General features: G+C 42.5%; 1 protein-coding gene across 2 annotated transcripts; it reads left to right on the top strand.

Annotated features, from left to right (window-relative positions):
* Positions 1-1,371: 1,371 nt before the first annotated feature.
* Septin14 (septin 14) lies at positions 1,372-25,533 on the top strand. Of its 2 annotated transcripts, XM_052168022.1 has the most exons (9): positions 1,372-1,424; positions 6,246-6,364; positions 7,237-7,432; positions 9,104-9,290; positions 12,241-12,396; positions 18,066-18,162; positions 19,178-19,346; positions 23,203-23,335; positions 25,354-25,533. In XM_052168022.1, the coding sequence occupies exons 1-9, from the start codon at positions 1,372-1,374 to the stop codon at positions 25,531-25,533; spliced, it is 1,290 nt and encodes a 429-aa protein (XP_052023982.1). The 2 variants fall into 2 exon arrangements, with proteins under 2 accessions (XP_052023982.1, XP_052023983.1); XM_052168023.1 differs by lacking the exon at positions 1,372-1,424 and having other exon boundaries at positions 6,217-6,364; positions 12,241-12,402.
* Positions 25,534-26,243: the final 710 nt, after the last annotated feature.

The following is a 26,243-nucleotide window of genomic DNA, read 5'->3' on the forward strand; positions in this document are numbered from 1 at the left end:
ATGGCCTCTGCATCAGCTCCTGCCTCCAGGTTCCTGCCCTGTGTGAGTTCCTGTCCTGACTTCCATTGGTGATGAACAGTGATATGGAAGTGTAAGCCCAATAAACCCTTTCCTCCCCAACTTACTTTTTGGTCGTGGTGTGGTTAGGTTAGGAGACAGAGGCAGGTGGATCTCATGGTTTGAGGGTAGCCTGGTCCTCAGAGTGAGTTCCAGGACAGCCAGAGCTACACAGAGAAAGCCCGTCTTGAAACACCAGAGAAGCATTTTCTGTTTTTACAGAGGACCTGGGTTTCCCAGCACTCACACGGCAGTTCACAAATGTGTGTGATTCTTTTTGTTTCTAAAATGTCCATAAATCAAACACCAGGGCATCCAATGTTCTCTTCTGACCTCTATGGTATCAGACTTGCACATGGTGGACACACACACACACACACACACACACTCACTCACACGAAGGCATAATACTCACATATATAAAACAAAAACACACAAATCCCCTTTAAAAACCTCATGTTCTCAGTATCTTTGTGCTATACTCCAATGTAGATTAGCATGGCCTTCTGCTTAGAAATCAGGACAGCATGCTCCTTTGTATCTTAACTCCCGTGTTCCCGATTGTTGCGAATACAGTGACTATTAATTTGGCCCAAATCCGCAGATACAAGGGAGAACACACCAGACTCTGAGTCCGTTCAGACTGAGCACTTCATAGCTGAAACCCTGGAGCAGGTAAGTCACTTGGGATTTCTGAGTCTGAAAATCTTAGATGTCTTTTAACTATTGCAGGAGGTAAATCAGCCAGGACAACGCTACCTACTTCGTAAAAGTGAAAAAAAATGGCTTTGGTTTGGTTCTTAGAGAATTTGTGTAGATTCTAGAAGCCTTTTTCCCTTTGCAATGTCACTAATTTCTCTTCTCAGTTCTCCTGGCTGTTATTTCAGCTTCAGGCTTAATCTGGAAATCGAAGTCATTCTGAATATCTTCTTGTGCCGTGACTTCTTTTTCTCATGCTCAGAGCCGTTTAAATGGAGGACTGGGCATACTGTTATGCATATATGGAATGTCCCAGTGAAATTTATTGCTGGATAAAAACAAAACAAAACAAAAAGATGATGTTGGTAACTTCTTGATTTTGAGAGAGTTTAATCTTATTTTGGATATCATTGGTTAAATGGTGTTACTTTATATACTGACTATGTTGCTGAGTACAAGCAAGCTTGCTTAGGATGGAAGATACAACTTCAAACAAGTCAGAAGTGTGAACAGAATGGTGTAGTTGAGTCCTCTAAGCATCTAAGGTTAGAAAATAACCTTTGTAGGTGGAACTGACAAAGTTTTCTCTCTTTATTTTAGCCATTTCGGTCTGGCATGGCAGAAAAAGCAACTAATACATCGGTGCAAACACCGGGCAATGAAGATCCAGTTGAGTGCATCTTTTGCATATCACTGTGCATTGTGTACTTCAATAAGTAGTTTCAAAATAATTGACTCTAAGTTTATTCAGGTCCTGACAGCAAAAGAGGCTTGCTATCTTTGGGAACAGATAATACATCTTACTATTGGTTAGATTTAAATGTAAAAATGGTGGTTTAAACAAATGTCAGAATGTTTCTTGACTCTTGGTGTGTGTGTGTGTGTGTGTATGCACACATGCATACGCAAAACATTCTCATTTAAAAGCAAAGGAGACTAAATCAAGATTTAAAGTCACTCTAGGAGTGTTTTTAGTTTTGCATCACTGTTACAAAGTACTTCATGGAAAAGGAGGTGCAGAGACCCATTCACTGTCCCGAGCTATTCATATTGTCCTCAGCCCTGCCCCCTGCACCCCTCCTCCCCAGTTGGGAAAACCCAGGAAAGGCAGGAGACCCTCTTACAGCAGTGTGGGATCTGCCTCTTCCTCAGACCAGGAGATTCTAGTCAATCAATCCCCAGTCAGATGACTAGCTGGAAAAGATTTTCTCTCATGCTGTAGTTTGTTTGCTTGTTTTTTTCCACTTGTCAATCATTTCCTTCACTGTGCAGAAGACTTCTAACTTAACTAAAACCCTATGCATCAGTCTGCCTTCCACAGCTCTGGTATTCTGAGACCTTGTTGCCAAAAGTAGCTGCACGAAACGACTTGCAACATCTTTCCTTATGCCCCAGCTGTCTTTCTGAGGTGCCAATCTTCAAGTAAATCAGTCCTCGAGTTGCAGATCAGTTTCTGAACAGCAAGAAGCTCTCAGTGGGTTTGCAGCAGATGTTTTCCACCAAGGGAAAACTGTGCTTCTAGGCTGAGTTGGTATAATACTGCTGAGGGGGCTCCCAGTGCCAAGAAAACCAGGAGTTGTGCCTCCTAGAGAGACAAGTTCAGGGGCCTTCTCAAGATAGCTCCCCAGGATGCTTCTGTACCATCTTAGAGAACTCAGAACTCCTTTTTTGTTTTCTTGAGACAGCCCTGGCTGTCTTGGAACTCGCCCTGTAGACCAGGCTGGTTCTGCCTGCCCTTGCCTCTGCCTTCTGAGTGATGGGATTGAAGGCACAGTCCACCATAGACCTGGCTCAAGAACACAGAACTTGGCGAGAGCCAGTTTCTATGGGGATCCCACTGCCTTTGTCTGAAGAGGGAGCGTTTCAGCACAGCACGACTCCTGTGATGGGTCCACATGGGTTCTCCCTCATTTCTGATACTGCTCTCTGCTAAGTGGTTGCATCATTAGTTCTGGGGATCCCTCATTTACGCTGTCTAAGGTGTCATGAGTTTCTCTAAGCTAGTCTGAACTTTTGGGCAGCCCTCCAGGTGTTTTGATTCAACCCACAGGGGAAATTGGTGAGTGCCAAGGGCTCTAACCTGCCATCTTGGATCTGTTAAATATCCTTTTATATTTCTGTGAGGTCTGTTATAATGTATCCCTTTTCATCTTTGACTTTGTTTACCCCCACGCCTTCTCTGTATTTTTCTTCACCAAAATCCATACTAAATAACTATAGTAAAACATTTAAGGGGCTGGAGAGATGGCTCAGTGGTTAAGAGCGCTGACTGCTCTTCCAGACGTCCTGAGTTCAAATCCCAGCAGCCACATGGTGGCTCACAACCATCTGTAATGAGATCTGATGCCCTCTTCTGGTGTGTCTGAAGACAGCTACAGTGTACTTATATATAATAATAAATAAATCCTTAAAAAACATTTAAAAATTCTTCATCAGACATTACTTCAATACCATTTTCTTTGGGAACTACTGCTAGAGAGTTACCATGTTCTTTTGGAATTTCCAGGTTACTTAAAAAATCCATATTTCTTATGTGCCTGCATTCATATTTGTACCTGTGTTAGGTCAGCTGTCTTGGCCACGTTTAAAAGTGCCACAGTGTGTATCTTACTGTTTGAATTTGGTATGTGCCTTAGTTTTGAATCCAGGAGGACAGGACTGTCTCTTTACAGTATCTATGGATGTCATTGATGGGCTTGGGGATGGTTCATGCTGTGATCGGTTTGAAGAGACCCTGTTGCTGAGGGACACTAGGGGTGTAGACATTCGAGCTGTTCACACAAGTGTGGCACACACAAGCACGAGTTTGCAGTCTCCCTTTTATGGCCTGTCTAACAGGAGTAGCAATGGCACTGAAAGTGGCACCAGGCTGGTCTTGAACTCAGAGATCCACCTGCCTCTGCCTCTGCCTCTGTGTGTGGCATTTAAGGTGTGCACCATAACTCTCAGCCCTCTTCAATTTAAGAATTTTGTCTTAGTTTTCTGTTTTCAAGTAGTTTGGTTTTCAAGCTTCTTCAAATGAGACATGATGTGATATATCTTTCTCTATGGCTGAATAACAGTGATATGGCCCCGTAAATGGACCCATAATTTGAACTTCAACACTGCCATCTGAGACACAGCCCCGATGCATCCATAACACTGTGAAGGTCCTTTGTGGCATGAATCAGCTTAGAGAGTAGCCATGGTAACCAAGAGGCTGCCTTGAGTGGTAGTACCCAAACTTCAGGCACCACACACACTATGGACAAAATTCCATTCATTGAAAAGTTGAACGGAGCCAGGCCTGTGGTACACACCTTTAATCCCAGTACTCAGAAGGCAGAGGTAGAGGCAGGTGGATCTCTGAGTTCAAGGCCAGCCTGGTCTACATAATGATTTCCAAGACAGCCAGGGCTATGTAGAGAGACCCTATTTAAAAAAAAAAAAGAAAGAAAGAAAGAAAGAAAGAAAGAAAGAAAGAAAGAAAGGAAGGAAGGAAGGAAAAGGAAAGAGAGAGAAAGAGAAAAAGAGAGGAGAGAGGGACAGGGACAGGCAGATTCCCTATCAGAGCATTGGAATCACCCCCTACAGATTTTCACCTTGGGACTCACTGCAGGGATTAGCATTAATATAGTTCCTTACATGGTGACCTCCCAACCATAAAAGAGAACAGAGTAAATAGCCTGATCAGTGCAGGTTGGATGTATGCATGACATCCATTGATTTATACAATTAATGTGCAATAACATTTAAAAAGCACTATAATAAATACACCTTCATTATGTTTTTGTGGAGCTCTTAAATTTGAGAGAGATTTTCATGGGTAAAATGAATTAGATATTCCCAAAATATGTTATTTCTTTGAATTATTTTTCTGGTTTTTTTGTTTGTTTGTTTGTTTGTTTTGAGACAGGGTTTCTCTGTGTAGCCCTGGCTGTCCTGGAACTCACTCTGTAGACCAGGCTGGCCTCGAACTCAGAAATCCTCCTGCCCCTCTCTCCCAAGTGCTGGGATTACAGGCATGTGCCACCACCACCCAGCTTATTTTTCTGCTTTTTAGAATTAGCCAGTTATTTAATATTGATGTATCTTCTAATACTCTTGGCAGGTAGTGTTAGCAGAAGGCTTCTTTAGCAATTTGGTGCAAAATAAGTTATTCTCAAAGGGTGTATAAAAATTTGAAGTTGAAGTCATCTGTATAGCTTTTTAAAAAAAGATCATTTATTTTATGTGTATGAATACACTGTAGCTGTCTTCAGACACACCAGAAGAGGGCATCAGATCCCATTACAGATGGTTGCGAGCCACCATGTGGTTGCTGGGATTTGAACTCAGGACCTCTGGCAGAGCAGTCAGTACTCTTAACCACTGAGCCATCTCTTCATCCTCTACATAGCTTTTTAAAGGTTTATTTTTTTATGTATATGTTTGTGTGTATATGTGTGGGTGGGCATATACATGCACATATATGTGCCCTTAGAGGCCAAAAGAGGGTGTCATATTCCACAGAGCTAGAGATAAGAGGGTGTGAGTGCTGGAAACCAAACTCCAATCCTCTGAAGAGGGAAGAAATGCTCTTAACTACTGAGACATCTCTCCAGTCCCCTACTTGCTTAGTTTTATATTTCCAATTGATTTTTGTCTGTGTCATGTATATTAACAGGCAATTGTTTTGAGACAAGGACTTACTTACTGTGTGTAGTCTTAGCTGGCCTGGAATTCACTTTGTAGACCAGGCTGACCTTAAACTCCCAGAGAGCCACCTGCCTCTGCATCGCTCGAGTGCTGGGTTTGAGGGCATGTGCCACCATGCCAGGTTGTAATTGGTTTTCTTTATTAAATTATTTTCTCCTTTAAAAAAAAAAAACCAGACTTTCCCCGTGTAGCTCTGGCTGTCCTGGAGCTCACTCTGTAGCCCAGGCTTGCCTTCAACTCTGAGGTCTGCCTCCCTCTGCCTCTCAAGTTCTGAGATTAAAGATGCGCACCACCACACCTTGTGAAAATGTGTTTACTTTAGAGATCTCATGTGTAGGCTGGCTTCTAAATCACTAGGTAGCTGAGGCTGGTCTGCAGCTCCTGATCTTTCTGCTTTGATTTCCTGAGTGCTGGGAACACAGATGTGTATTACTATACCTACCTTAGGTTCTCTTACTATAGACACACACCAAATAATATTAAAGTGTTCTTTTAATACAGAAAAGCCATTGCTATTTTAGAATAATACCCTGGGGTTTCTTATGGCATTTTCTTTCCTTCAATTTCTTCCTTACATTTTAGAGACGCGGCCTCTTAGAGTGTGGTCAAAGGCTGATTCAATTTATTTGTAACGTGAACATCAGCATCTTTGTGAGTTCTTTCTGCTCAAATTCACTTCGTACATTTGCATCAAGCAGACAATAGAAGGATAACCAGACCTGATCTCTTTTTTAAAAAACATAATCAGTGTTGTCTTTTTAAATTATGTCATTTCTGATTCTAATGAGAACCTTTTTTGTTTCTGATCTTATGCAAAAGGAGGGCATCCGTTGCTTAACCACTCTTGGGCATTTTGGGTTTGAATGTTTGCCCACTCAGCTGGTGAACAAATCGATCCAGAAAGGATTCTCTTTCAATATTCTCTGTGTGGGTAAGTGCCAGATGTCACATTTAAATTATTGTTCCATTTGTCTCTTACTCATTTAAACTGATATCGAACGGCATAATATTGATGTTGATTCAAGACCATTACTTCGTATATATATTAGTTTTCTTCCTTCTCTTAGCTGCATTGTTTAAATATTTAAGAACATTTCAGCTTCACCTGGTGGCAAATTTCTTTAATCGTGGCACTTAGGGGGCTGAGCAGACAGATATATCTCTGTGTGTCTTAGTCAGCGTTCTATTGCTGTGAAGAGGTACTGTGACCACGGCAACTCTTACAAAGGGAAGCATTTTTTGTTTGTTTGTTTATTTTTTGGATTTGGTTTTTTCGAGACAGGGTTTCTCTGTGTAGCCCTGGCTGTCCTGGAACTCACTCTGTAGACCAGGCTGGCCTCGAACTCAGAAATCCGCCTGCCTCTGCCTCCCAGAGTGCTGGGTTTACAGGCATGTGACACCACCACCTGGCTAAAGGGAAGCATTTAATTGGGGCTGACTTATAGTTCCAGAGGTTTGGTCTGTGATTGTTATGGCGGGGACTATGAATAACATGTAGGCAGACAAGGTGCTGGAGAAGTACCTGAGAGTTCTACATCTTGATCTACAGGCATATGAGAGAGAGAGAGAGAGAGAGAGAGAGAGAGAGAGAGAGAGAGAGAGAGAGAGAGAGAGAAAGAGATTGACTGACTACTCTGGGCTCACATTGGACTTTTGAAACCTCAAGGTCCGCCCCCAGTGACACACCTCCTCCAGAAAGGCCACACCCCTAATCCTTCTCATAATGCCACTCCCACTGGAGCTGGTGGTGGAGGTTCAGCATACTCTTATGCCTCTGTGATGATGAGTTTTTGTTCCCTCCAGGAGAAACTGGAATTGGAAAATCAACCCTGATCAATACACTGTTCAATACAAATCTGAAAGAGAACAAGTCCTCTCATTTCTACTCGAAGGTTGGACTGAAGGTGAAGACATACGAACTTCTGGAAAGAAATATTCCACTGAAATTGACTGTTGTGAAGACAGTTGGGTATGGTGATCAGATAAACAAGGAAGCCAGGTTAGTGGTTTCTTACTTTTTTAAAATAAATTTTAAAGTCAGCAAAAAGGCATTTAGGCTTCATTATGATATATTTTCTCCTTTTTAAAAATGAGGTAATCACTTTATTTTATTATTTTTATTTTTGAGACAGGGTCTTACTATGCAGCACTGACTAGCCTGGAACTCATTATATAGAATCAGGGTGACCTTGAACCCACAGATTATCTGCTTACCTTTGCCTCTCAAGTACGGGGACGGAAAGCGTGTACCACCATACTTGACTTGAAGCCAGCTAGCTCTAAAAACTAGCATTTTCCCCCTTTACTGAGAATATTAAATAAAAAATATTATTGTGTCATTTTGGGACATGCTTTGAATGAGGACCAGGCAGAAAAAGGATGATGCAAAGACATACGGCATGTTGCTTTACGTAGTTATTTTTAGAAAATGAACATCATTTTAGAATCGGTTTAACTCTACACACTTTGTTCCATGGTAAAATAAGACCCACAGTTTGTCTTCTATTAGTTGCTGCAATCCACTGTAATAAGTCACCCTAAACCGATGCTTCAAACCACAGAATCCTATTCCTTCACAGTTCCACAGTCCGAAAATTCAGAATGAAGGTGTCAGAGCTGGGTGTGTCTGAAGCAGGAGGATTTGCTGTGAGCTTTTGACCAGCCTGCGCTACTGTCCTGGTTTGGTTTTTATCGCTGTGATGAAAAAACCATGATCAAAAGCAACTTGGGCAGTAAAGGGTTAATTTGGCATACACTTCCCAGGACAAAGTCCATTGTTGGGAATTCAACCTGGAGTCAGGAATTGAAGCCAGAAGCCACAGAAGAATAGTGCTTACTGGCTCAGCCTCCTTCCTTATACCATCCAGGCACCATCTGAGGTGGGCTCTGTCCTCCCATATTGATTATTAGTAAAACAAACAAACAAACAAACAATGTCCTGTAGACTTGTGCACAGGCAGTGTGCAGGAGGTATTTTGACAGTTGAGGTTCTTTCTTGAAGGACAACTATCACTGGATTGAGGATATATATAGAGGGCCCCCACGACCATTTGTCAGAATTTTTTTTTTAAAGATTTATTTAATTCTTTATTATATATAAGTACACTGTAGCTGTCTTCAGACACACCAGAAGAGGGTGTCAGATCTCATTACGGATGGTTGTGAGCCACCATGTGGTTGCTGGGATTGGAACTCAGGACCTTCTAAAGAGCAGTCAGTGCTCTAAACCGCTGAGCCATCTCTCCAGCCCCCTTTTGTCAAATTTCTCTTTGATTCTTTTCTTTCTTGAGCCTGGGATTTGCCATGTAGCCCAGGCTAGCTTTGAATTCACCAAGTAGTCCAGGCTAGTCTGGTTTAGAGCAGTCCTCCTGCTCCAGCCTCCTGGTGTTAGGATTACAGAAATGTGTGGTTAGGACCAGCTTTGAATTTTAAAATCACATCTGTAATTCCATTTCCCCTAGAATAAAATCACACTCCTCAGAGATTAGGACTTGGATATCATGCCTTCTATTGACCGAGCCACTCCCAACCCTGGACCTGAAATTATATGGCCATGAAATGTGTCGATTTTTATCCAGTGACAAAACTGTTCGGAGCATGGAGTGTTGATTATCTCAAATGGATTTTGATGTTATTAATGTTGTGCTCAATGTTTACTTTTTTTCTTTAGCTACCAGCCAGTCGTTGACTACCTGGACGCTCAGTTTGAGGCGTACCTCCAGGAGGAGCTGAAGATCAAGCGCTCCTTAGCTGACTACCACGATTCTCGCATCCACGTCTGCCTTTACTTCATTGCCCCTACAGGACACTCCCTCAAGTCCCTGGACCTGCTAACAATGAAGAACATTGACAGAAGGGTGTGTGTGTGTATGTGTGTGTGTGTGTGCATGTGTGTGTGTGTATGTGTGTGGTGTGTGTGTGTGTGCGTGTGTGTGTGTGTGTGTGTGTGTGCGTGTGTGTGTGTGTGTGTGTGTGTGTATGTGTGTGTGTGTGTATGTGTGTGTGTGCATGTGTGTGTGTGTGTGGTGTGTGTGTGTGTGTGTGAGACAGATGCATGCATCTCTTGAAGCATTTATATGCTTGTATATATGTGCACATATTTGAATATTTTTTCCTGCTGCTCTTGAAAGCATTTGAATGGGTTTTCTAGGACATTTCTAACTAAATGCCATGGAGTGAATGGTTTAAACACCTCTTTGCTTTCCCTAATGTGACCTATCTTCTGTACTTCTGTATTCTTTTCTTTCTTTCTTTCTTTCTTTCTTTCTTTCTTTCTTTCTTTCTTTCTTTCTTTCTTTCTTTCCTTCTTTCTTTCTTTCTTTCTGATAGGGTCTTATATAGCCCAGGCTGGCCTTGAACTTGCTATGTAGCTATGGTTGGCTTTAACATGCTGATTTTCCCAACTCAGTTTTTCAGTGTTGGTATTAAAAGCAGGCATCACTATCTGAGGTCAAGTTTCTCCTCCTTGATCATTCTGGATTAGACACCACTCTAACAGTCTAACCTAAAAGTTTCTATTATAAGGTACTGATACATTTTTGAGACATAGAAGGTTAAGACATCAAGATATAATATTTAGGGGGAGGGAAATTTAACATTTGATAGACTTCATCTTTAGCTATCATTCCAGGTAAAATTAATTAAAAACAATGACTGCTTGGAGCATGAGGATGCATGCCTCTAATCTCAGCATTTACAGGGATGAGACAGGATAGCTGTGAGTTTGAGGCCAGCCTGGACTATAGTAGGCTTCAGGCAGCCTGAGCTGCAGAGTGAGACTTTGTCTCAAAAAAAAAAAAAATACAGCAGCAACAACAAAACAAAATGAGAACAATGTTACCTGTTTGAGAGAAAGAGACACAGGAAAAAACACTAAACATTTAATGTCTTTCCTGTGACTCCATTCTAATCAGACTACAGCCATTTGTATATATTTTTAAAATTGAATTTACTATATGGTACTCTAAAACAATCCTACGAACCCTTTGACTGCTTCCATTGATCAAATGAAACATGAAGGGCTTTTTGTTGTTGTTGTTGTTTTGATTCTGGTTTCAAATTCTCTCAGAGGAGACTCAAGAGTACAGAACACACAGGAAGCTGCAGCCTGCTACAGATAAAGGACCCCAGGCCAAACCATGAGGGATACTAAGAGACATGTGCACTTGCTTTGTTCACAGAGGGGCTTATTTGTAGCTTGAGTTATTCTAAAATTCACAATCCTCCTGCCTCAGCCTCCAAGGTGTTGGGATTATAGATGCTACCATATGAAATTGGACTTCCTTCGACACACTTCTTATCTCCAGGGTTTTGGAAGATTCTTAAAATTTTTATGAGTCCCTGGCATAAGGGCAAGATAAGATCCTTGCTCTGGGTGTCAGAGCCAATGGTTCAGTTCTTGAGGGAGAGGGCATCCTGTAGTTGAGGCATGGAGAGACTCTAGGCTCGTGCCCATAGCATGTGTCTGCAGTCACAGGGTGTACACAACTTTCCTGCTTATCTAGAATGTACTGCAGGATGGCCAGGCCCCTAACAGCATACATGATCCTATACTTCTGCCTCAACATATTCAGTTCTCCAGTTCGCACTGAGGGTCCATGCTGTGTGGAAATTAACTGAAGCCTAGGCTCATCTTAGTCATAAAGACAGGGGTTGGACAATAGACGATGGGTGTTTTAGCTCAAGTTTTCTCAATCTCTTGAATTTGAAGTTTTCAACTGTGTCTTTAAGACCACTCAGTTTTTAATCTTAAAAACGATCATTTATAATATAGTTGCATGAAGACACATGCTAAACTGCTCATAGCTTCCTCAAATTCTCCTCAAGGCCAGAACTCCCACCAGAATACTTTCATGTCTAACCTTGACTTTCATTTCTAATTTCCGCTGCTTGAATTTATTGTGAGCATGTAGTCTCATACAGGGTTAACTATGTTATATGTCATATATAATATATACTATGATATATATAATCTATTATATGTGATATATAATAGGTATTATATATTATCTATTATATGATATATAATAGATAATATATAACATGTGTTATATGATATATAATATAGTTATAAGCTTTATTACAAGTTTAGATTAAATTTTGTTTATTTATTTTTTCTACTCATTTATTAGATCCAACCCCCACCTCAGTTTAGTATGTTTGGAAAATGTGGGATTTGCCCAAGGATTTGAACGAATGTGATTTGAGCTCAAAGCTGATGTCTATTCATTTGCACCATAGAACAGACTTAAACACATATAGCTCTGAATTGGGTAGAGCAAAAGTGTTTGAAAGATATTAGTTAATACACATTTATGGAGAAACAGTTACATGAGAGATCACTAAGAGAGAAACTCTCTCCTCCTACAATTTAATGTGAGGTCTTTTCATCCTTTGCTTTGCTAAGTCAGTGGTCTACCACTTAAACCATACTAATTCCAGAGGCATGGGGGCATCGGATATTTAGAAAGGATACAAGATCAAGACTTCTAAACCTGAGTTCTGATAAAAGGTGAGGGCTCAAAATACAGCTCAAAGGTAGAACGTTTACCTCCAACAGTCAAGGCTTGAGGTTTAGCCCTCAGTACTCCCTGAAACAGGAAATTCTCTGTGGCCAATCATGATGCGGCACACCTGTGGGTAGCCTAGCCTTCTTCCCAGAATTCCATCGAAGCTCGTGTCGCAGCTGCAGCAGCCGAATGACAAACCATACACACGTTGTTTTGTTTGTTTGTTTTATTTTGTTTTCATCCAGTTCAGGGTTTAGACTGAAAGATAGTGAAATCTGATCCCCTTCCTCCCTAACAGGTGAACATCATACCCCTGATTGCCAAAGCCGACTCGCTTTCCAAGAACGACCTACAGCGGTTCAAGAACAACATAATGAGCGAATTGAACAGCAACGGCGTCCAGATATATCAGTTTACGGCCGACGACGAAGCTACTGCTCAAGCAAACAACTCGGTAAATGTCCTGTCACCCGTGCTTTTTCTCACCTGTATCTGACAAGCAATATATTTGTCCTCAAAATACATTGTGGGGAAATTCTCTGGCCTTCCCTCTGCCCCTTCCACTGTCCCGCTCTCCCTCTTCCTTCCCTCCCTCCCCTTCTCTCTTCCTCCCTCCTTCCTCCCCTTCCATCCTGTCTTGGCATGGTTTCATGTAGCCCAGTTGGCTTTGAATTTACTGTGGTGCATATAAGACTGACCTGAAGTCCCCTATTCTCCTAATTTCACCTCTCGAGTACTGGGATTTCTGTCCCAGAGTCATATTGTAGATGCATCTGTTGGGACTGGAGTCCCCAACTCTCTATTTTTGTTTTGTTTTGTTTTTTGTTTTTGTTTTTTCAAGACAGGGTTTCTCTGTGTAGCCCTGGCTGCCCTGGAACTCACTCTGTAGACCAGGCTGGCCTCAAACTCAGAAACCTGCCTGCCTCTGCCTCCTGAGTGCTGGGATCACAGGCGTGGGCCTGGCCCCAACTCTCTATTTTTATGGGTTATGGTTTTTCTGTAAAGGTCTCTATCCATTGCAAAGACAGGCTTCCTTGATGAGGGGTGAAGACTCAACTTACCTGTGGGTATAAGGACAAATATTTAGACAGTAGTTAGGGATTAAGCTGGTTTAGTGAAGTGGTGGCTGTAGATTCTTCTCTAAGATCTATGATTTTACTGGCTCTGGGTGGTTGACTTGGTTTCAATGATCAGACATAGTTCCCTTTTGTTAATCACGTCTTAAATGCAATTAGAGAGAGCTGTTGGTTACTGCCAGGCATGTGTGCCACTACTGTAGTTTTGGGCTATTGGTCCATGATGGTTATGGTAGTTCATAGATGTCATATTTGGGCAGGACTTTGGTTGCTTCCCTCCCTTGGAAACTTGCACAGCACCTCTGGAAGTGTGAAACCAAGTCCTCATGGAGAAAGTGTTCATGTCAATCCCAGCTCAGGGTCTCTGGACCCTGTGTCTGAAGGGCATGGTGTCTTTAGCACCTCCGAGAGGCCACCAAGGCCACTAGAAATAACCTGTGATGTTTTGGGAGTTCTTTGAACAACTCTGACCAGCCACTGGAAAGGTCTTCTGATGCTTAGCACTGGGGTTTTTAGATGGGAGCATGGTCAGCCCAGATGGGAAAATATCACATAAGCTATATATGTATATTTATGTACCAACTTATGTATATAATAATTTTTATTATGTGTTTTCTCTTCTGGGTATTTTATGTGAATGAATCATATGTAGTCTTTTTAATCTACTGTCTTCAATTAGGGTTATGTTTTGAAGATTTACAGTGTTGCACATTTATCAGTGCTTATGCATATGTATGTGTGTGTGTGTGTGTGTGTGCGCGTGCGCCATGTACCATTGTGTGAATATACATTTGGGTTTATTCTGTTTTGGCTATTATGAACAATGTTGTCATAAGCATTTATATACAAATATTTGTTTTGGTAACTAATTTCTTCTGGGTATTTTTCTAGAAGCAGAATTCTTAGGTCATACAATAACTCTATGTAATCATTTGAAGATCTGCTCTTTCGATACCCAAAACACCTGCCCCAGGAGCTTTGATATCATTTCTTCACCTCAACTCGTGGCATAATAATTTTTTAAGAGTCTGGCTATGTTACTTAATCCAGTGGACCCACTGTAGCTTTGGTTTGTGTTTTGAATGACTACAGGTATGGAATGTATTTCCGTAGATATTATGTCTTTCTGGAGAGAAACACAGATTCTGATTCATTCTTTATTGTAGACTGACATTTTCTTGTAAGTTCCAAGGGTTCTTTATTGTCTCTCATTCCATTTCATTCTCTTTCCTGTCATGCTGTGAAGTAACTGAAATTATTTCACACATTGGTCTTTTTATACATATTATATATAATAGACCCCCACACACACATATGGGTCTCTTTATAGCCCCTAAATCACCCCCTTCTTAGACTCCAGTTATCACTGTGATGCATTTAAATTAAAAAGGGTTTGTTTGTTTGTTTGTTTGCAGTAGTGTGGATTGAACCTTGAGCTTCACACATGGTGGGCAAGCAAGCACTGGCTGCTCACCTCCATCCCAGCCTGAGGCAGGAGGATTGACCTTCCTTCTCCTCTCCTCTCCTCTCCTCTCCTCTCCTCTCCTCTCCTCTCCTCTCCCCTCCCCTCCCCTCCCCTCCCCTCCCCTCCCCTCCCCTCCCCTCTCTTCTCTTCTTTTTTATTTTCTTTTTTTTCCTCTCTCTCTTTTCTCTCTCTCCCTCCCTACCTCCCTTCCTTTCTTTTTCTTTCTTGACATAGTTTCTCGGAGTAGCCCTGGCTGTCCTGAAACTCTCTCTGTAGACCAGGCTGGCCTCCAGCTCTGAGATCTGCCCACCTTTGCCTCCCAAGTCCCAGGGTCAAAGGCGTGTGCTACCACAACCAACTCTTGAGTTTTCAAAATTCTTACATGAGAAACTATGCAGCTCCCGGTTTGCTATGTCTGGCTTATTTTAGTGAACTTAATATCCTCCGGCACCATTCACTTGAAAATGTTAGTATGTTATGTACATGTGTGATTTGGCTGTATGTCTGTCAGGCTCCATGGCCTGGTGCCTATGGAGGCCAGAGAAGATTAGATCCTTTGAAACTCGAGTTGCAGATGACTGATTGTGAGCTATTATATGGGTCCTGGCAATTAGCCTGGGTCCTTGGGCAGAGCAGACAGTGCTCTTAACCACTGCTCCACTTCTCCAGCCCTATCCAGCTCCATTTTGCAGCAAGTGATAGGGTCTTACTTATCATTAAGAGTGTGTATAGCAGGCTGGAGAGATGACTCAGAGGTTGAGAGCACTGGCTACTCTTCCAAAGGTCTTGGGTTCAATTCCCAGCAACCACACAGTGGCTCACAACCATCTGTAATGGGATCTGGGACTCGTTACTGTCGTATGGGCATATATGCAGGCAGAACACTGTATACATAATAAATAAATGTTTTCTTGATCCTCTGACCCATCTGTGGACATCTTTTCTGACTTGATGTCTTAGCTATTGTGAACAATGACACAATAGATGTGAATGTTCAGACATTCATTTTTTGTACCTATATTTTTCTTTTTACACTTTTTATTGGTTATTTTATTTACATTTTAAATCCCACTTTCTAGTTCCCCTCCGAAAACCCACAATCCATATCCATCCTACCATGTGGGCCCTATCCCTTCCCCTTCCCCTGCTTCTATGAGAGTGCCCCCCCACCCACCCCTACTGACTCACCACTCTAGCATTCCCTCACGCTGGGGCATCGAGCCTCCACAGGACCAAGGGCCTCCCCTCCACTGATGCCAGATAAGACCATCCTCTGCTACATGTGTAGCTGGAGCCATGGGTCCCTTTGTGCATACTCTTTGGTTGGTGGTTTAGTCCCTGGGAACTCTGGAGGTTCTGGTTGGTTGATATTGTTGTTCTTCCCATGGGGTTGTCTATTTTTCTCTGTGTGTATAGCCAGAAATGGGGTAGTTGAACCCATATCTTAGATCTATTTTAGATTTTCTAAAAATGTCTTAAGTGAATTGATTTGTGTTTATATGGTGTGTGTGCATGTGTTTAGAGGTGTGAGTGTGCATGCATGCGTGTGCAGATGCACAGATGCCATGGAGCACACGTGGAAGTGGAAGGACATTTTGCATGGGCTACTCACCATGTGGGCCTTTCCCACCACGAGGGCCCTTCCCACCACGTGGGTTCTTCCCACCACGTGGGCCCTTCCCACCACGTGGGTCCATCCCACCACGTGGGCCCTTCCCACCACGTGGGTCCATCCCACCACGTGGGCCCTTCCCACCACGTGGGCCCTTCCCACCACGTGGGTCCATCCCACCACGTGGGTCCTTCCCACCACGTGGGTCCTGGGGATAGAACTCCACTCCTCAGGCATGGAGCATATGCCTTTATCTGCTAAACCATTTTGCCATCTTACCATCTCAGCTCCTAAGTTCTTTTGAGGGGCTGGAGAGATGGCTCAGTGGTTAAGAGCACTGACTGCTTTTCCAGGGAACCAGGGTTCGATTCCCAGCACCCACATGGCAGCTCACAACTGTCTGTAACTTCAAGATCTGCCACCCTCACAGACATACGTGCAGGCAAACCCACCAGTGCACATAAAATAAAAATAAATGATCAAAGAAAGAACAAGCAAGCAAAAGGTGTTTTAAGAAGTTCACTTATTTTTAGATAAAAATCATAAAATTATGTATGAATAGCATACCATGTAGTTTTTGTATACATGTATATATTGCCTAACATTCAATCTAGTTTCTTCTTTCAAAAGATTTCCTTTCAGGTTTTTGAAATAGACAATGTGTTCTTGACATGTAAAAGCACCATAGAATTCTGTGTGCATATGCCTGTGGGCAGGCATTGTATGTGTGTGTGTATGTGTGTGTGTGTGTGTGTGTGTGTGTGTGTATGCATCCACATGTGCGCATGTGTAAGCCAGGGCACAACTTCTGGTGTTGTTCCTCAGTTGTCTGCGTTTGTTTTGTAGACAGGGTCTCTCACTGGCTGAGGTCTTAGCAAGCAGGCTGGGTGCCTGACCAGCAAGGCCTTGAGATCCAGTTGCCTGTGCTCATTTCCCCAGTGCTGAGAACAGGAACATGCGCCCCCATGCCTGTTTTTCTTATCAGACTCAGGTCCTCCCTGCTCACACAGGAAGCACTTGATCAATGAAGCTATCTTCCTAGCCCTCCTGAAGACATACAGTATTGCTCATTAGCGTATATTATGCTGTGTATTCATTAAACAACAACAACCGCAGCAACAACAATAATAATAAATCTTGAGACAGGATCTCACTAGTTAGTCTGGGCAGTCCTAAAACTCACTCTGTAAACCAGTCTGGTCTCGAACTCACAGAGATCCATTATGTCTCTGCCTTTTTAGTGCTGGGATTAAAGATATGCACTATCAATCCCAGCTTAATTTTTATTTTTAATAGTTTCATCTATTATTGTGGTTGAAAGCATTAGCTGCCCTTCCAGAGGTCCTATGTTCAATTCCCAGCAACCACATGGTGGGTCACGATCATATATAATGGGATCCGATGTCCTCTTCTGGTGAAGACAGCAACAGTATACTCATATAAATAACATAAATCCTTTAAAAAATAGTTTTCAACGGGGCATGGTGGCCCACATCCTTGATCCCAGCATCCGAAAGGGCTAGCCTGGTTAACAGACCAAGTTCTAAGACAGCCAGGGCTACAAAGAGAAACTGTTTTGAAAAACCAAACCAAAACAAAACAAACATAAAAAGAAAATAAAAAAAATTAGTTTTCATATCAACTCATCAATATTGTCTTCATGTTTAGCGTAAAGATTATGTGAAGAAATTATATATATTAATAATCCAATTCATCTGTGTACTGCATGCATCAGGATGCCTTGTTCTAGGAAATACTAGGTAGGTAGTTTTTGATTATATGCCAGCCTGGGATAATTGCTTATAAAAAGTACCAGTTAGTACATACTTTCTGCTAAGTATTAAAATTTGACACAGGATGGATTAGTTGTGTGGTTAAATGTACTTCTGTCTATCACAGAAAGAAAAGAGCAGCAGAGCAAGCCGTATCATTTGGAAGGAGTTTGACTTGTATCATTTATGTTTGTTCAGGGGCTGTTACCCTTTGCTGTCGTAGGAAGTATGGAGGAGGTCAAGGTTGGCAAAAGAATGGTCAGAGGCCGCCATTACCCTTGGGGCGTTTTGCAAGGTAAATAAGAGATTGTGTTTCGAGATGATGAAGTCAACGTGGATTGTGTCATCAATGCTCTTGAAATAGCATTTTCATCTGAACCAGCGTTGATAAAACTTCAGCTAACCTGTAGTTAGCATCTGCTGCTGAGGAACACAGATTCCCTTCATTTAAGCTTCTTTTTGGAGTGACTATGGTCCCTTCCTATACAACACTGCTCAACCTTCGTAATGCTGAGACCCTTTAATGCAGTTCCTCAGGTTGTGGTGACCTCCAACCTTCAAATGATCTTCATTGCTACTTCCTAACTATAGTTTTGGTACTGTTATGAATAACAGTGTAAATATCTGATATACAGGATATCTGATATGCAGCCTCTGTGAAAGGCTTGTTTGACCTCCTAAAAGGGTCAGGACCCACAGGTTACGAACTGTTGACTTAAAGTGGCCATGATCCTTATAGGAAAGAGCCAGCAGCTGACTTAGACCCATAGCTACCAAGTCTCTGTGTTTAACTGAATCACATGCACACAGTCTCTGTCTTCCTGAAACACGCCATTCCCAATGCTGGGACTCGTTTTAACAAAGCTAAAGAATAAATATTGGTCCCTAAAAGTGTCACTACACTACTACCTAGATCCCAGCATGGTGCCTCCCGAAGTGGGCTGGGCCCTCCCATATCAATTAGTAATCAAGAAACTGCCCAGCAGACAGACACGCCCAAGGCCAATCTGATGGGGGCAATTCCTTCCCAGGTATGTCAGGTTGATAACCAAGATCAGATATCACATAGGCTAAATCAATACGAGAAATAATCAGTGAGCTAATAGGTTTTGTTGAAATATGAGAGAGAGAGAGAGAGAGAGAGAGAGAGAGAGAATGAATATGAATGAATGGAAACGAAATGAGTGAGGAAAACTTGGAGACATCACTAAAGAGCAAAATGTTTGGGTTGTAAACACCCAAGCTTATTCGGGAAAATAATAGGAACCCTCCATAATATGCTTATTACTGATTTTTTTTTTTTTGACTAGTGGAAAATGAAAACCACTGTGACTTTGTGAAGCTCCGGGATTTGCTTCTGTGCACTAATATGGAAGATCTGAAAGATCAGACCCACTTTCAGCATTATGAATGTTACAGGAGCAGCAGGCTGCAGAAGTTGGGCTTCAGTGATTTGGGCCCAGATAACCAGCCAGTGAGGTGAGTGCAGACGTGGCTGGTGGGCTGGAGAGATGGCTCCGTGGTCGGGAGCGCCATTACAGAGAACCTGGGTTCAATTCCCAGCATCCCATGGTGACTCACGATCATCCTATGACTCCAGTTCTAGGTGATCCCAACATCCCCTTCTGGCTTGTGAGGGCACCTGGCATGCACAAGACATGCATGTGTAAATCACACATAAAATTAAAAGTAAGCAAACATCTTGGGCTGGAGAGATGGCTCAGCAGGTAAGAGCACCGACTGCTCTTCCGAAGGTCCTGAGTTCAAATCCCAGCACCTAAATGGTGTCCCACAACCACATAGTGGCTCATTGGTTAAACATGGAGACTTGGTAGCTATGGGTCTAAGTCAGCTGCTGGCAGTTTCTTATAGAGAAGAATTATCTTCTGGTGCGTCTGAAGACAGCTACTCACATATAATAAATAAATAAATCTTTTTAAAGTTTTTTTTTCTCATTTTAGTAAATCTTTTTTTTTTGTATATACTTATTTATTTAACATATGTGAGTACACTGTCACTGTCTTCAGGCACACCAGAAGAGGGCACTGGATCCCATTACAGATGGTTGTGAGCCACCATGTGGTTGCTGGGATTTGAACTCAGGACCTCTGGAAGAGCAGTCAATGCTCTTAACCATGGAGCCATGGTTTCATCCCTAAATAAATCTTAAAAAAAAAAAGTAAGCATCTTTAAAAAGAAATTGACGTTACATATAAGTTGATCATTTAGGAATCGCATAAAACCACAAGTGGTGTTCTCATTCAAGAACCAAAGTTGTGGCTCTTCATGAATTTTTAGATTTTTAATACATTTGGACGTAGATGGAGACAACTTTGGGAAACTACCACCCTGGTGCTCTCCTGAGCTCACAGCCAAAACATGTCTCTATCCACAGAATGTCCTCCATCCCCCCCACCCTCCCACCCTCCCCCACAAACACCGACTCCTTTTACACAGTTGGCAGGGGCTCTTAGAAATCGCTGTGATTTTTCTTGGTGTTGTTCTCTTGGTGGTGTTCTCTTGGGTATGAGATCTTCTGTTTACCATCTTCATGAGGTTGCCACTCCTTCCTGTGGTACATACTTTAATTCGGAGGGAATGTCACAGAGGGAGGGACATGGGCCCTACAACAATTTGCTGTTGTGGGCTAGAAGTTCTTACTGAGTGTCTTCTTTGGTCTCTCTGTGTCTTACTCTTTGAGATAGGATCACTCATTCCATCTGGAATTTGCAGATTTGGCTAGCTTGCCTGGCCATCGAGCCACAGGGGTCCTCCTGAATCTGTTTCCACAGCTCTGGGATTTTAGGCATGCTCCACTGCAGCCTAGCTTGGATGGTGTTTCGTTGGGCTTCTGAGGATCCAAACTTAGATCCTCCTGAGTGTGTGTGAGTGTGTGTGTGTGTGTGTGTGTGTGTGTGTGTGGTAGAGCCATTACCGACTGACCTAATGCTGCGACCCTGTAATACAGTTTCCCATGTAACTCACAGCAGGGTCTTTATTCTTTTTTTTTTTCTTTCTTTTTTGTTTTTTCCAGATAGGGTTTCTCTGTATAGCCCTGGCTGTCCTGGAACTCACTCTGTAGACCAGGCTGGCCTCAAACTCAGAAATCTGCCTGCTTCTGCCTCCCAAGTGCTGGGATTATGGGTGCCACCTATTTGAGCTAGCTTGGGCCCTCCCCAACTCACTGACCGTCATGCAGGATGGTTTGGGGGGGGCGCGGGAAGCCATATCGTAAACTTAATTTCTGCTCCCTTCTGCACTGGTAGTCATTAGGCAGGGCGTGGGCTTGTAACCTGGGGGTGTAGGTTTGTTGGGGTGAATAACCTGGAGATGCTGGTCTTCTTGAGGGTGTAACCTGGAGCCACTGGTCTTGTTGGGGGTGTAACCTGGAGCCACTGGTCTTGTTGGGGGTGTAACCTGGAACCGCTGGTCTTGTTAGGGATTAGCCTAGAGACTGGAGCTAGGCTTGGATTTTGTTGGGGGGCGGGTGGGACAACTTGGAAACTAATGCTAGTGCCAGCCTGTTAGTTTACCTGAATTCAAACTTAGGCCAGTTTCTCTAAAATAAAATCTGAACTTAAAAGATTTGGCCTCTCAGTCTTGACTGATGTTCGTAGTGCCACAGTAGAGCGAGAAACTCATCAAGATGCTAAGCCTTCATTGGAGCAGAGGGCCTCACTCAGCCTTGGACTGATTCCCAGCTCGCTCAGTCTAGTTGTTTTATTCAAACTTTCTACAAGGTTAACTGAGGCTGAGAAAGGTTCCAGCTACCAAAGTTATCTTGTCCTTGCTGGCAGTGAGAACAGAAAAACCACACAAATCTCAGTCCCTTTCAACCATGGCTAGCCGTAATCAAAACTAAGAACCCCAGGTTTGCCAGGAGTGTCTCAGGACCAAGGTCTGTGCAGCTGCGAGCTCCCATGTAGTACCAGGTGCAGCGCTCCCAGACAGATAACATTCTTCAGTGTTGACTGACTAACTTTACCGATTAACCCAAACATAGCAAAGGCTTTACTGAAACATCTCAGTCAAAGCCAGACACAAGGGCTATGTTATAGCTTTCCCGTAAAGCCAGACATAAAGCCTTCACTTGACATTTCACTACAATGTTGTGGTGACCCCCAACCATAAAATCAGTTTGTTACTACTTCACATCTGTAACCTTGCTACTATTATGAATCATAATGTAAATATCTGATATATGACCCCTGTGGGGGGTCCCAATCCACAAACTGAGAAACACAGCACACCAAACCTTCTTCTCAATCCTACACTGTTAAGTGATTTATTTTCTTTTCCTGCTTTCTTCTTCTTTTTTTTTTGTTTTTTTTTTGTTTTTTTTTTGTTTTTTTGTTTTTTTTTGCATTTGATTTTTCGAGACAGGGTTTCTCTGTATAGCCCTGGCTGTCCTGGAGCTCACTCTGTAGACCAGGCTGGCCTCAAACTCAGAAATCCACCTGCCTCTGCACCCCAGAGTGCTGGGATTACAGGGGTGCACCACCACCACCCGGCAGTGATTTATTTTCTAAAGGATTGTCTTCTTGCTTACTTTATTTGAATTATTTTGAAATCAGTCTCTTAGTTTTCCTAAAACACTGTTGTCCAAAAGATAAGAAACATATACAGCAGATGACTGTCTGATCTGGCCTTAGCGGGAGAAGATGTGTCTAACCCTTGAGAGACTTGAGGCCCCAGAGGAGTGAAGAGTCCTGGTGGTGGGGATAGGGGCTCCTCCTCTTGGAGACAGTGGGGAGGAGGGATGGAATGAGGGGCTGGGGGGGGGGAGACTGAGAGGAAGCAACAGCTAGACTGTAAAAAAATAAAAGTATTAATAATAATAAAAGATAAGAAACAGCTGGATGTGGTGGCACATACCTTTAATCCCAACACTTGGAGTTAGAGGTAGGTGAGTCTCTAAGTCAAAGAACTGCTTGTTCTGCATAGTGAGTTCCAGGCCAGCAGGAGCTGCATAGTGAGTCATATACTCATGTAATGAATGTCTTGGTTTTTATACCTCCTCATATAGAAATTTGGGGTGTTGTTACACACCACCCATATTCTGACACTTTAGAAACACAGATTTATAGTTCACATGCTCATTCACATTAGCACTTAAAAATACTTTTTTCCCTTTATTTTTGTATGCATCTGTGTGTGCATACATGATGGAGGTCAGAGGACATTGTTCAGGAGCTGGTTTTCTCCTGCCGTGAAGATGGATCCCAGGGGTCACCTCAGGTCTTTTGGCTCTGTAGTAAGAACTCTTACCTGCCTGCCCTGCCACATATACCCTGGCACACTTAAATATGAGAATAACAAACTTTCTCATTTTCAGTTTTCAAGAGATGTACGAAGCCAAGAGACAAGAGTTCCACAATCAGTGTCAGAGGGAGGAGGAAGAACTCAAGCAGACGTTTATGCAGCGTGTCAAGGAGAAGGAGCTGACCTTTAAGGATGCGGAAAAGGAGGCATGTACTACCCACATCACATCCGCTCTCCACTTCCTGTTCCTCTGTAGGATACATTCTAGAGACTAGTCGATTCTTATTTTGGAAGAAACTTTACCTCTCTCTAAAAGCAGCTATTCACTTCATAGGATCTCAATATAGCCTTTATGAAATTATAGGATGAAATTATTTTTTTCTGAGCATTTTGCTTTTTCTTTTAAATGTTCCATGTCTCTGATATAATCGGGCAAGGTCTGCACTCTCCATTCACCCAGCACCTGGGCTGCATATAGCTCTCCCAGCATGGAGTTGCATGCTGGGAACCCTACAGATTGGGGATTGTCTTACTTAGGGTTTTATTGCTGTGAAGAGACCCCGTGACCATGGCAACTCTGGGGCTGGCTTACAGTTCAGAAGGTTAGTCTATTATCATGGCAGGAAGCATGGCAGCACATGGGCAGACAGTGATGGAGAGGAAGCTTCATCTCCATTGTCTACATCTGGAGCCACAGGCAACAAACAGGAAGAGAGAGACAGTGGGTGTGGCTTCAGCATCTGAGTTCTCAAAGGCCACCCCTTTGTGATGGACTTCTTCTGACATACCACACCCACTCCACCAAGCCCACACCTCCTAATAGTACCATTTCTATGGACCAGTTGTATTCAAATCACCACAGGGGTCTTGGGGACTGCTTCATTTCCATAGCTCCATTAGACGTCGTCATAAGTGGAGTCCCTCTGTAGCAGCTATAATCCTGTGACAGGGCTCAGGGCTACCTAGGATACCTTTTGAAATCTATGTAAAAACCTCTTGATGTGCATGTCCATAGAACTAGCATCACCAGGTAGAACCCAAGATTTATAATTTGTACCTCTTAGGGCATCAGATGGAGCCATGCCTGGTCTCACCTGATATAGGCTGTGGTTACTAAGGAGAACTGTGGCAGGACACAGTAGTGAATCCCAAGGTCATTGGGACACCAAGCTCGTTGCAAGACCTCCCAACCCCTTCAGGGCCATTCTCCATGATATTGATGAATAAAACTTGTTTCTTACTATAGTAATCTCTTTAGCAAAGGATTACTTGGATATATCCTGAGCATTAATTTGAGAACTTCCTCATATTGCTGATTTCAGCTTTCAAGAATTTTACTATTTCTACTTGGTTATGAACTCAATCTTTAATCTCTGCTGTCTCTCATTTTACTATATGCAGTTTTTATAAAAGCCACAGGGCACCTTGTGTGTTTTGCTAATTAAATATCTCTTCTGCACCTACCACCAAGCCTCATGACCTGCATACAATCCTTAGAATCCCATCAGAAATAATTTAATAATACAATAACCCATATTTAATATTAATATTTAATAAATATGACATAATTAATATTTAACACACATCTATATTTTATATTTAATATAACAATCTATATTGTATTTAATAATATAATAATCTTTTACAATTTTTTAAAAAAAATACAAGACTAAACCAGAATGGAATCACCCAGGCTAAATGACATATAATCAAATGAGGCTTCAAAATGAACCAGTTATAGTCCAGCAAGGTGACTCAGCAAGTAAGGGCGCTTGATGCTTGATGCCTGGTGACCTGAGTTAGATCTCAAGGGCGCTTGATGCTTGATGCCTGGTGACCTGAGTTAGATCTTCAATTTATATAACAAAGCTTTTCTTTTAAACTTGTAACAAAAGCAACTTTCAAACACCCATCTGGATTTTGCTCCTGGTTTCTCCTTTCTGGTCCATTGCCTGACTCTAGAAATAGAAGCCAATTATTAGAATTATTAGATGCTTAGTTTTAGAAATGTTATCTTTTGACAGTTTTCGGGCTACTCCAAAGATGATTGCTAACGACTTCCAAACGCTGAGGAGTAGAGCAGCGCTACCCTTGACCCCTCTTAAGAGCGTCTGTATTCCTTGTGGAAACCCAAGGATTCTAAATAAGTTTTTCCTAGGGTTATGGTCTGCCTTTTCTGGTTTTACGAATCTTTGTGACAACAGGGTTACTTCTTATTTCATAGCTGCAGGACAAGTTCGAGCACCTGAAAAGAATCCAGCAGGAGGAGATCCTGAAGCTGGAGGAAGAGAGGAGAAAGCTCGAAGAACAAATCATAGATTTTTATAAGATGAAGGCCGCCTCCGAGTCAGCACAGGCTCAGGTGTGCACCAATCTAAAGAAGGACAAAGACCGTAAGAAGTGATCCCATCTGAATTCGGAACCTCGTTACCCTCCATCCCTATACCTGTGAGCTTGTTTTCATAGCACTTAGCTTTGACTGAAATTCTAATGTTCCCAAAAAGGACTCAGCACGTGTCATTCTCCACAAGAGTGTCAGATACTTGGAAGGAAGGAAGATGTGTTGTTTTTAAACAAAATTTCAATTGTGAGAAGAAGATAAGTTTTTTGTTTTTGTTTTTTGTTTTGAACAAAATCTCCTCTTTAATTTTAACCAATGAAGGCTTGGGAGCCAGATGCTGGGGAGAAAGCCTGTTAGTTCAGAAGGAGGGAGGGAAGAAGGGAGGGAGGGAAGGAGCGAGGGAGGGAGAAAGAGAGAGGGAGGAAGGGAGGGAGGGAGGGAGGGAGGGAGGGAGGGAGGGAGGGAGGGAGAGAGAGAGAGAGAGAGAGAGAGAGAGAGAGAGAGAGAGAGAGAGAGAGAGAGACACCCAGCTGACCTTTCTCCTCTGCTGAAGTGACCCACACTGAATTCCCCTCTCTCATGCCACCTCAAATAACCTGCAAACTGAATGTCCCTCCTTTCTACTTCCTGTGCATCTCTCTATACATTCTCCTGACTCTCTATGGTTTTTTTTCTTAATAATCTTATGTTAACTTTCTGTCTGCTCTACTTCTTGGCCTATGGTTGACTTATTTAATCCTGTCTAATATATTCAACTAGATTAAAGGTGTGTG

The sequence above is a fragment of the Apodemus sylvaticus genome, chromosome 22 (genome assembly GCF_947179515.1).
Source record: "Apodemus sylvaticus chromosome 22, mApoSyl1.1, whole genome shotgun sequence".
Lineage (NCBI taxonomy): Eukaryota > Metazoa > Chordata > Mammalia > Rodentia > Muridae > Apodemus > Apodemus sylvaticus.

Coding starts and splice junctions, on each gene's coding strand:
- Septin14 (XM_052168022.1), top strand. CDS start 1,372: ATGGCAGAAAAAGCAACTAATACATCGGTGCAAACACCGGGCAATGAA. Junction 1,425..6,245: donor ACACCGGGCAATGAAGATCC/AGTTGAGTGCAT, acceptor TTCTGATCTTAT/GCAAAAGGAGGGCATCCGTT. Junction 7,433..9,103: donor CAGATAAACAAGGAAGCCAG/GTTAGTGGTTTC, acceptor TTTTTTCTTTAG/CTACCAGCCAGTCGTTGACT.